This window comes from Nymphaea colorata, chromosome 14 (genome assembly GCF_008831285.2).
Source record: "Nymphaea colorata isolate Beijing-Zhang1983 chromosome 14, ASM883128v2, whole genome shotgun sequence".
NCBI lineage: Eukaryota > Viridiplantae > Streptophyta > Magnoliopsida > Nymphaeales > Nymphaeaceae > Nymphaea > Nymphaea colorata.
This window is the reverse complement of record NC_045151.1, coordinates 3206963-3218428: the sequence shown is the minus strand read 5'-3', so window position 1 is coordinate 3218428 and position 11466 is coordinate 3206963. Positions and strand designations below refer to the sequence as shown.

The 11466-nt window shown below is 37.2% G+C and overlaps 1 protein-coding gene across 2 annotated transcripts; it reads right to left on the bottom strand.

Moving 5' to 3' along the window:
• Window positions 1–4083: 4083 nt before the first annotated feature.
• LOC116267720 (probable transcription factor KAN2) lies at window positions 4084–11235 on the bottom strand. 2 transcript variants are annotated; one of them, XM_031649588.1, is made up of 6 exons: window positions 10989–11235; window positions 10582–10658; window positions 8416–8449; window positions 8168–8294; window positions 6751–6895; window positions 4084–4835 (listed from the first exon to the last, which is right to left on the bottom strand). In XM_031649588.1, exons 1-6 carry the CDS (start codon window positions 11113–11115, stop codon window positions 4491–4493), a joined length of 855 nt encoding a protein of 284 aa, XP_031505448.1. In that variant the 5' UTR covers window positions 11116–11235; the 3' UTR covers window positions 4084–4490. The 2 variants fall into 2 exon arrangements, with proteins under 2 accessions (XP_031505448.1, XP_031505449.1); XM_031649589.1 differs by having other exon boundaries at window positions 6751–6892.
• Window positions 11236–11466: the final 231 nt, after the last annotated feature.

The window sequence follows — 11466 nt, the reverse complement described above, 5'->3', positions numbered from 1 at the left end:
GCTTTTCCACCATGATTTTGAATCTTGAAAACAGTTGAAAGTGTTTGGCTTTGCTCACAAAGGAAATAGCCAACTAAATCATGAAAAGTTGTCCATGAGAAGGAGATAATATCAATATGCTCTCCATGACTCACAAGGATCGGGTCTCGAAAGATCCGTATGCACAATTTCAAGAGGAACATTAATTGAAATGTCAATATTGTCAAATGGCAACTTATGGGATTTGCTAATATTGCAAACAGAACAAGACAAATCAGTAGTCACTACAATTTACACCAATGGAAACAAGTTCACACCTATTCAATTTTTCTAACACATGTTTGCTAAGTTGACCAAGATGGAATGCCACAATCCAACATAAATTTTATTTTTAATAGCAAAATAAGAAAGGGCCTACGATGCTTCTCCACTATCCATTAATAGAGCTGATCTCGAACTTCACCTTCATGCAGTGTTCTCCTGGTCTAATTTTGTTTCACAAGGAACTTTGTGGAGTGAAATTCAAAACTTGACAATAGAGATGAGATTTTTGTGCCAGTTGGGTACAATAAAGAACATGTTTTATTGAAAATTAGGAGACTTGAAGTAAATGTTACTTGTGCCAGAGATATTCAGGGTAGCTCCATTGGTACAGTAACTTTGCTTAGGTTTGAGGCATTGGCAGTCATGCGGTGTGATACACTAGTGTCTGGATACCAGGGAGGTTCATAAAATGCACCTATGGACCAGGCAGCAAGAGCGTTAGGTATATAGTACATCATGGTATTGGTTCACGTATGGTTATTGTGACCACAAAATTAACAAACAACAGAATTATGATTGGAACCACCACCAGATTGGTTTTGAGGCTTGGATGAATTTCCACTACGAGTGCCTCCATTGTTATTGTTGTTGGACTGGTTATTCAAGTGGGGAGGATGATTGTTGTTGAAGCATCCAGGATGCATCCAGGACAATTGTTCCACCTGCTTCGGTTAGCTTGACAAACAAAAGCCATAGCCAAATTTTCTAGGGTGGTCTGTTGCCTTTGAGTGCTGATGAGAATCTATTTTCTTGATTGAGCAGTATGTTATATTTCTCAGAAAAGGATGGCAAAGACTTAAAGTATGACATTAGTAACAAAGTTTTCATATTGTTTCAGTAGACCGTTGACAGTATATAGAACTATGTCCCTATCATTGTATAAGCAACAATCTCATTAACCGCACTCAGTGAGTGAGTTAAAATTCCATCTCTTCCTAACTTGCTCTTTCCTTATCTTTCTCTTGCTTTATATGATCATCATGGGTAAGGCCGGGTGATCTTTCACTGATATTATTGCTAACTTTGTTAACATCAACAACTTAAGTTGGTGCTACCTTCCATATTGATTTTGAATGGTTGGAAACTAGTTATTCTATACAGTTTATCCGTTTAATTTATATCCTACTTTTTCTGACCTCTGCCGAACAACAGCACATCGGAAAAAAATCCCTACCCCAACGACTAACTTATAGCGGTACTCATCGTGATCGCTCCTGCATTCAATTTCTCTTGGAGACCTAAAGTTTGCTAGTTGGGTCTATCGCAATAATTGTCCTTAATTTCTATAGATCATTGTAGCCTAGTACTCTTAAATTCTTCCTAGCCTAGTGCAGCTAGTTTTTCCTAGATAGCTTATTCTTGCAGGTCCTAAACCCCATGGAGCTGAGCCTAACCCATCCATCCCTTTGATAAGATAGCAAATTGACACCTAGATACCTTGGCCTAAATTATTGGTCCCAATTTTCCCAAAACTAGACAAACTATAGAGACACATCGAGCCAAACTCTCTTAAACACAAGTTCATGCCAGCCGGAAAAAAATAAACAAAAACCAAAAAGCCTAAGCCAGAGAACTAGAGATCACTGAATTCCAAACAGTTTCGAAAAAGACAACTAAATACGACCCACACTCACACACACACAAAATTCAAACTGATGCCAAATAGATATCATGAGAAGATGCCAGGTAAGTAGTTACATAATCTTTCAAAAAAGTGAATACTGATGCCAAATTGGATATCATTGGAAGATGCCAGGTAAGTAGTTACTTAATTTTGCAAAAAGTGAATAACTATCCCTTGAAAATAACTTTACATACAGGGTCTTTTTGAATGTTCAACCATAGCTTTTCGATTAAAAGTTGCTGGGGAGAAGTACCTTTCATATGCACCCTCTCTTCAAGAAAAGAGAAGCACAAAATCGCCAACGATCTATAACTGTATAAATAATCCTCGTGACCACTCAGTCTAAAGATTTTTATACTACGCTATACTATACATATACTCTAACACCATGAGCTATCACCATCTCATGATTCCTCTCAAATAGGTTTCTCTATAAAGTAAGCATCCACAGACATGTGATAGAGAAGACTGTGACCAGAGAGCACAAAATGGTGGGTTTCAATCGGACAATGATGTATTTGTCCTACATGACAATCCATAATAGGTGGCCCTTTCCTTTGTACACGGGGTGATCCGTTCAAAATTTACCAACTTTGAGATATATATGTGTACAAAACAGGATTCAAGTAGAAAGCTGGCCCATTAGTTATCCTATCCTGCATTTCGTAGAAATGCTTTCACATAAGACAAAAATGAAGATTAGATCTTTATCAGAAGGCATTTCTTCTGCAGGTGAATTTTTGGTGCCTTTATGGTTTTCTAAGATATTAAAGTTTTGGGATTTCGATAACATGTCTGTAGTTGCTTATGTCAATGAACTCTGGTGGGTATTCCTGCCAAATGCATCTGTGGATGGTGAAACAAGCTGTTACTAATGATTTATTCGGAAGTACTAATTAAATATGATTAACTGGAACTGAAATTTTATTAGAATAGGTTCAGAGGAAAAAGTGAAAACAAAAACTGCGAAGGTGCACTGCGATGGAAAGAAAACCCGTTGACGAACAGAGAGGAAGCTAGTGGAGAAAGAATAAGATAGTAAGACGATCTTGGTCAGGAATCCTATCCCTTTGTTTCTTTTTTTACTTCTCCAACGACGCTTCTGCTAAAAGTGAACATGATAAACTTAAATTAAACACATATACAAGTTTCAACCACGTATCTATAAAATTTAAAGAAAAAGCGAATCCTTGAAAATCTGATTGCACCGAGAGAGAGAGAGACGGAGATAAAAATTAAGTAGAACACAGCCCGTGAGGAAATAACTGTTTTGGATGAAATTAAAAAGCTTGCTGAAAATATTGATTTCGCAATGGACATCGATTGGTGGTGGTACGTTTTAATATGAAAGAGAAAGCACGAATGGCATTGTTATTTTGGTGCAAGCAGAATTGGCGACGGATAGCTAGGCACTAAAAAAGGAAAAGTACACTGGCTAATTTATTCTTGATGAAGGGTGACTAAAATGCTAGTTGCCTCCTTTGAAATTTAACAGTTCCGTCATCCGCCACAACGACAAAATTAAGTAGATCATTATTGAAGTTGAGCTTAAGTGTGTGTGTGTGTGTGTGTGTGTGTGTGTATAATATGATGTGAACTGCTCATGTCTGTTTCATCTCCCAATCCTGAGATGCGGATGCATGCAAGGCATCTTGGACATGCCACAAGGTCCGGACGCCCTCGATGCACACATGGAATATTAATATACACTGTTGAATTGGAAGACTCACTTGTGAGATGATCTCTATTTTGGGAAATGGTTAATTGTTAAAAAAAATGGTAATCACTCGTGCTCCTTTCCCCCCATTTCTTGAAAATAAACTGTATGAACCATTATCCAAAGTCATCCAATTGCCGAGAATCACAGTAGTAGAGCAGTTAAAGTGCTCTTTCACTCCCTCATATGCGTGCATGTTTCCTGTTTCTTTGAGCTACTTCAAGTTAGTGCACTACCATCAAACTGAAGTTTCGAAGGCGGACGTTCATCCATCAGTGAAAGTCGACATTTACTGACGTTTCCTTTGAATGTCAAGATACATTTACTGACGCATGGAAATTCACACCTTAAAGGCTTGTTTTTTGTAGTGGTGCTGGCAGACAGTACTACCATCAAATTCATCCTCTTCTTTCCCAACTCAAAATCCAAGTAACCAATGTATAGGAAACTGTTTAAAGTCAAACTCATCTATTACAAGTAACCGATGTACATAATTGGACTATTGAAAAAAAAAAGTTCAACTAGCTAACTTTTCACAAGGTTAGCGTATGAATTCAGAAGATATCATTCTAACAATGGTGTTATAGGCTTATCGTCATTCAATTTACTGAATACAGTTAACGTTAGACATATAACTACTTTTGGCATTAGACCTTATCATGTCTTCTCTCTCTCTCTCTCTCTCTCTCTCTCTCTCTCTCTCTCTCTCTCGCTGGCATTGGATATGATAACCATAAGCTGCATGTTATATGTCTCTCCATGTGACGTTGGTACATACATTGCGCTTGTTGTCAAACATTGTACAGGCAGCCATTTACTGGCTTTGTCTCAGTGATTCTAGTTACTCTAGCTAGTTGAGCCAGGGATAGATATGGTCAGATCCAGATTGACCCCTCGACTCTCATCAATGAAATTACCATTGATGCTTTCCCTGCATTTATTTTGGAACAATAACATGATCTCACCTGCATCAACTGTTGAGGATGAGCTGGGCCATCCTGTGAAGCTTGGAAATGACAATTCACCTTTACCGGTCTCCTCTGCTTGCTCGCCTTTCGTTCCATGTCCAGTGTGTGAGGACGAAATATTAGAGCTAGAGCTGAAGGGTAACATTGCTTTCAACCAACCTTGTTCCGTCCTTTCAGATTCTATGAACCTTATAAGTTTATAGGTATTTTCCATATGGGTAAGCTGCAGTACAAAATTATGAGCTCCATTAATATTATTGAAAGTTATAAGAAGCTAGTGAAAGAAAAGAAAAATGGGAACATATTTATCTTTGTTAAGAACACCTAAAGCCCAGATTAGGTACACTGCTGTTGTATAGTTCCCTATGTGCTTGATTATAAGGGGCTAGTCACTGCCCAGTGATATCATTTATAAGAAGCAAGCGCAGAATTAAAAGTGCAGAGACCCACTGGCAGAAAAGTTTTTATGATGCTAATTATTTTCCCTATGTTAAGTATAGGGGCCTATGAAGTTCAGCCATGCATGCCTCATTTAATGAACGCCTAAACTTCAAGCTTCAACAGACCTAGAAAGTGTGGGCAACCACCTGCCCGTTCTTCTCTAAACTGACAAAGTGATTACTTCTCTAAATAAAATATTATCAAGGCAGTGGTGGAGGCAGGTGTGGGCATGATATGGGCAATTTCTTATACAGGCCTACAAAAAATGTTTATTTCATATTCAAACTTCATGGCAGGTTCTCTCAGTTACATACAGGTGCCCTTTAAAAGTCTGCATGATATAACTAGCATCTCATAGCCAAAATGTACTGGCCCCCAAGATCAGGTTGTTCACAATACTTCCCTCCGGTATTTAGACATTTCTACGTATTATATTTAAAAATAACCCAAACGCGTAATGGGGAACAAAATTTTGAACGGCCATCAAAATGAGAGTCTAAGGGGTTCAGTTTCAATCATTTAAGTACATGAAACCTTGGTCTGGCTCCAATTAGAATAGGTAAAACGAGAAGACTAAACTTTCAAAACCATATATGTCCTAACTGCATGTTTACTTTCATCCCTACCATCAGTGAAAACGATCTTTTAATATCTAGGAAAGTCAATAGCCCACACTTAGGCCAGGGAACAAATATATATTGATTGTTCTACTATCAAAATTTTAATGCTACAAAGGCTTTTTTTATTATTAAGAACACTTTTAACCTCAAGAAGTAACTAATTAAATACGCATTTCTTATAAAATAATACCTATAAGGTCATATTACATAGAAAGTATGCTATCAATAAATTCTAAAAGATTTGTTTCTTGTCCCAGAACTGGTCTAGGATATAGCAATTTGAGTTCCTAGACCAGTGGACCTTCCCACATGCCGTTGATGCCCTTAAAATTTGCTCTCTCTGACTTGCAAATGTGATCTATAACCCATACTAATGTGCACATGACGTACGGACGGAGCTTTGCTCCGTCGCCGAGCCTACATATTCAACACTGAGGACACGTTGACGACATTTGTAAACATTTCTGGATTTTATATATATATATATATATATATATATGTGCTTAGTGATCTATTTATAAACGTGGATGTGTGCGTGTCTATTTGTCTGCAGAAAGTTAGATGTCAATATTTGCCGGATGTCTAAAATCTTAAAAATTTTCATTCAAAGAATCATAAAATCGCGAAAACCACCATAAACTATCTCCTTACCATAAACTGTCATTAATGTCAACATAGGAAAAACAGGTGGCTACTGACCCACATACGCCAAACTTTGGTGGAAATTATCTAGGTCATTGGTTTCAAAGAGATGAGACAATGCAGATTCAGTTACAAACATAGAAATCAAACAGCTTTTTCAAGAGTCTAAATACCCAGTATTTTTTTTAAGGAAACACATTTGTTTTCTTATTTCTCAACAGTTTGGCTTTGTATTTAAACCTTAATCTTAAACATATAATACCCCTGAATCGATAGCCTAGATGATTCTCATCTGATAGCTATCTTTTGCCTATATATATGTGTGTAGGCACACACACACACGTGTTCTTAGAGGTACTCACATGATTGCTTATATAATGAACAAATTTTATGGGAGAGCAAAGAACATATAGAACAAATATAATGTCTTTTTACCTCTTGTTGAGGGGTCCGCTGGAGTTCATTGCTGCTCTCATCGTCTCCTTGCAAACGCCTGAAAGCGATATTCGTATACAGATTCTCCCAATCCTTCCACAGTATCCTCTTGCTCACCAACTCCTCCGTTTTCTCTTCCCATCTGCTGTTTGGAAAAAAAGGACAAGGGGATCAGAGTGGAAGAATAGTACAATAAAATTAATGGGGTGCCAACAACTAAACTAGTTGAAAAAAATATTACTCGCAGTTGAATGATTGGTTTGAAAGCGGTGCACCAACATTATGTACACGAAATTAAATATCATAGTCTTCAGTTTTGACCTGATGACCCAGTGGAATATTATGCCTATGAATTCATTGATCTCCAGCCCGTTCCTCCGGTCTGTGTGTGCACCAAACGCAATTCAAATAAAACGGCCATTGACAACTTTTTGATTCCGAAGTTGGTAATGGTAATTGTTTTGGGACCACTGTATATATATATATATGTGTGTGTGTGTGTGTGTGTGTGTGTGAAGATCTTAGCCTAACACTTGAAAACAAGAAAGTACTGTTTCAAAGCTTGTTTATTTAACACTTAATGAACTTGAATGCACAATAAATGAAGGGAAAATTAATTTCCATTCAAGAAACCATGCACCTTTAGCGACAAGCCTAAGTACACGTATGGTCCTTTCAGCCATAATCGTAAATATGGTAGGCACCGCCTTTTGACAATGTACAACCCTAATGGTCCTCTTAGATGTAATTTTAAATGTAGTACTAGAAATGTGGACTTCATTCTAGACTTTCCTACCAGAATTGATGGGAATCATCTGGACTATCGATTGCAAGGAGATCAGATGTTAGACTTCAAATTGTAGATGCACAAGTCCAGTTGTTTTTTCAAAAGTCTCCATTACCCCTCAAAGGGGACCGAGAGTTTCATTTGAGGAAACTTATTTCTCTCTCTCTCTCTCTCTCTCTCTCTCTCCCTTTCTTTGAAAAGTATTTTAGACTCTTAAAAAAACATATTCATTTCTATATTTGTCACTCAATCTCCGTTATTTGATCTTCTTAGAATCGATTCTTAGAATCGATGACACAAATTATTTCCTTGAAAGTCTAAGTATACAAGTGTCAAGTAGCGCTTTGTTTTGCTCTCTCTATCTTCTCTCTCTCTCTCTCTCTATCTCTCTCTCTCTCTCTCTCTCTCTCTCTCTATATATATATATATATATATATATATATATATATATATATATATATATATATATATATATATAGAGAGAGAGAGAGAGAGAGAGAGAGAGAGAGAGAGAGAGAGAGCGAAACGTGTGGACTGTATTTAGAAAATAGAACAAAAATTTGGCCATAGAATTGAATATATCTAAATTAAATCAAATGCTGAAGCGGTATGCCAGAAGAAACTACTAACTTGCTCCATGAAGTGCCATGAGTAGAATTAGAATTTGATCTGAACTTGTAGTTTGTGCAAGTTTCTGCTGACAAGTCTGATTCATTTTGACAACAGTAACGGAATGCCCTCTGGATCGCTTGCCTCTCTGTGGACAAAATAATATGTTAAGATTAACTTCAATTGTTTTACCAAGTTGATCATTAAGATTAAACACGCATTATAGGTAGCAAATTAAAATTAGTGCCTTCGTTTGAAATATATGTTACCTATCTTGATGCCATTCTTGGAGCTTCTGTACATCTGAGGAAAATAAGATCGATAAGAAATGATCAGTTGACAGTTCTAAACCCTGAAAAAATCCATTTGAAGAGACCAGCTTGAGAAATGCTATTAAAAGCAAAAGGGAAACTGTAAAAGTAAAGTAACCAAAGCGACTGATCTCTCTCTCTCTCTCTCTCTCTCTCTCTCTCTCTCTCTCTCTCTCTCTCTCTCTCTTTGTGTGTGTGCGCGCGCGCGTGTGTGTGTGTGTGTCCTGTTTTCCAGATAGCAATCTAGCAAATAATAAATTGATACAAAGGAAGGAAAATCTTGAATAGTGTTAATAGAACCCAAAACAATTTTAGTTACAAATTAAAAGAAAGCCATTCATTTCAGGCTGCAAAGACCATTTAAATATGTCCAACAACAAGTAGTCATATCCAACAACAAGGTTTCCAACAAGCCTTACAAGAGACAGCTAGCGTTTAGGAGCTCTAAATAATTGTTTGGACAGCAAGTTAAATTTTCTGTACTAGTATTAGCATATATAGTCTATGGACGCCATGAAAGAAGTAACTGAACAGTCCTATGGGGACTACTTTTCTCCTTCTTCTGTTTAGCAAGAAATCTTTCCGACTTGACGTTCCTGCTTCACCTTCGAGCTAGAGGCAGAAATTCATGCATGCAATTGATATGAGTAAACATTATTATGATACAAACACCAAATGTTTTAGGCAATACATTATCTGTTCTCTGAAGACCAAATAAATGCTGATTTGAGGCTTCATCATGTAGGGTTTTAGTTGAACTACTTACTTCCATTGTGTTCATCAAACTCATTATGGAATTATACTTTCTTGTTGCTTTCACTTTGCAATTCTGAATTTATAGATTGCTTCATTCAGCTTTTAGTTTTCTGCATCAATTCAGCCACATATAATTTTAGAGAGGAATTCAGTCATCCATAAGCCACTTTCAATGCAGATGGGCATGGTAAACTGTGTAACTAATTTCTTGATAAAATACAAGGATTTAAAATAGGCTATGAATTTGTTACTTAGGTCATTGATCTCCTACCAAATGAAGAGTAGGGAAATACGGTTCGGCATGCAGAATTAGTCGAGCAACTTGAGATAGACTCAAGCTCAACCAGTATAAGCTAGACTCGAGCCTATAGAGCTTTAGTTTGAGCCTAAAAATGAACTCTAGTTAATCGATCCAAGCTTGAGCTAGCTAGATTAGGCTCGCTTAAGCTACCCAGTGCATATATATATGAACATGCAGAATATATTTTCTCATCTTATCACGAAAGATTTTTGGGTTAATTGGGTACTTTTTTGGTTTTTCTAAAGGCGATTTCTTTCACAACTCATGGCACATTTCGTACATTCAAAAAAACTGTATATATGGACCGGCTAAGCTTGCGAGACGAGTGTGAGCTAATAGTTTTGAGCCCTGAGCTAGGTCTGCTATAGCTAGGTCCCTATTTGAGTTCAAGCTGCCTCAACTCTACCCGAAATTCAATTTTTGTGGGTGCTAATCCTCTACTCTGTAAACAATGGATGTGTGAAACTTGAGCTAAATGGTGTACCATATACTACCCAAGTCCAAAAGTAACCCTAGACCTTGGGACAGGAAAAAAGGGGAACTGTTTGCTAGATCATAAATAGCCCTGCATGCAGGTGAATTTTGATTTGCAAGTTTGGTTTGTTCACCAATCTTTCACTGTGATCATGAAGAATTTGGAGAAAGTTGACTAATCGTGGTCGCGTACATGTGTGGCGAAAACTACTGTTCCCGAATTAATGCTATTGATTAATTGGTTAATGGTTGTAAAATTCATTTAAGCAATTGAAAAACAAGGCCCATTTATATTATATGAAATTAACTTTTACCGTGTTCAGCAATTGAGCATCGCTCAAAAAAACATCACCTCGCGTGAGCAAAACTATGTTTGAACTCGAACGTGGAAATCTCCCTCTGAACCATACTCGAAGAAAAACTATGAGAGAGAGGCAGTTACCATCTGAAAATTGATAACAGTATGAAATTATTGGATTTACAAACAGCCATGGTTTTAAAAGTTGAGAACTTAATCAATATTAGTGTTTCATGAAACAAGCAGAACACCGACCATAAAAACTGAAAAAGAGAATAAAAGAAAAAAAAATCACCTGAAGATGGCTTTTTATATGAGATATCGTCAATCCATCCACTCCCATCGTCTGAAGAAGAAGCTTCGGCGTTGCTTCTAGAATTATATTGCACATAAACAATCATATTGAAGATATCATCAGTATTGCGAAAGCTATTACGGTTCTACAATTAAAAATGATGCGGAATACAACGAATTATTCTTCAGAAAGCTTGAAGATTGTCAGCTTGAGGTCACTACCATTATCAAAGAAACAGTTTGTATGGTAGCTTCAATTAGAAAAACTAACAAATATTGTCATACGAAAAGCTAGAAATTTGTGATCTTCCTCAATGATGAAGTTTACTGGTGAAAAATGAGGAGAGAAAAATAAAAAGAAAGTTCAGGGCAGGGAGAAAAGGAAGAGATATATGTCATCAATCATACTTTCATGACCACCAAGACGATCGATGGCATCAACAAAGGAGCCATGGAGTTCGGGAGTCCATTGAAGGCGAGGTGCCTTGGATCTGATGTACCGTCTCGCACCTCCTGTTATCTTGCGGTTCCCCATTAATTCCCAATTACCCTTTTTCTTTTCTGCTGGAGGGTGGCCGTTCTTCCTGGCTATGCTTCTTCCTCTGCTTCTTTGTCTCCAAAACGACCTCCAAGGCTGTAAGAAAAATGAAGCGAATAATTGGTAGGGACGAGGTGATGAAGAAGAAGACAAGGCACTCCGAGTTTTATATTAAATGAAGAAAGAGAGAGTGAGAGAGACTGTTTGAACACTCAACTGAACGTAGAAAAGATAGAACGCCTTCCTCAAAGTTACCTTTTGCTTTTTTTTTTCCTTTTCGGGTATAAATTTTACAAATTCAACAATCCACATTCTTTTGGACCATGAAAACTGGACAGTTCAATCCAA

Excerpts from the sequence above, each read along its gene's own strand:
- LOC116267720 (XM_031649588.1), bottom strand. The coding sequence starts at position 11,115 with ATGGGGAACCGCAAGATAACAGGAGGTGCGAGACGGTACATCAGATCC. Across the intron at positions 8,450-10,581 it reads ATATAAAAAGCCATCTTCAG|ATGTACAGAAGCTCCAAGAA; the intron begins GTGATTTTTTTT and ends TATTTTCCTCAG. Across the intron at positions 6,896-8,167 it reads CATGGCACTTCATGGAGCAA|CAGATGGGAAGAGAAAACGG; the intron begins GTTAGTAGTTTC and ends TTTTCCAAACAG.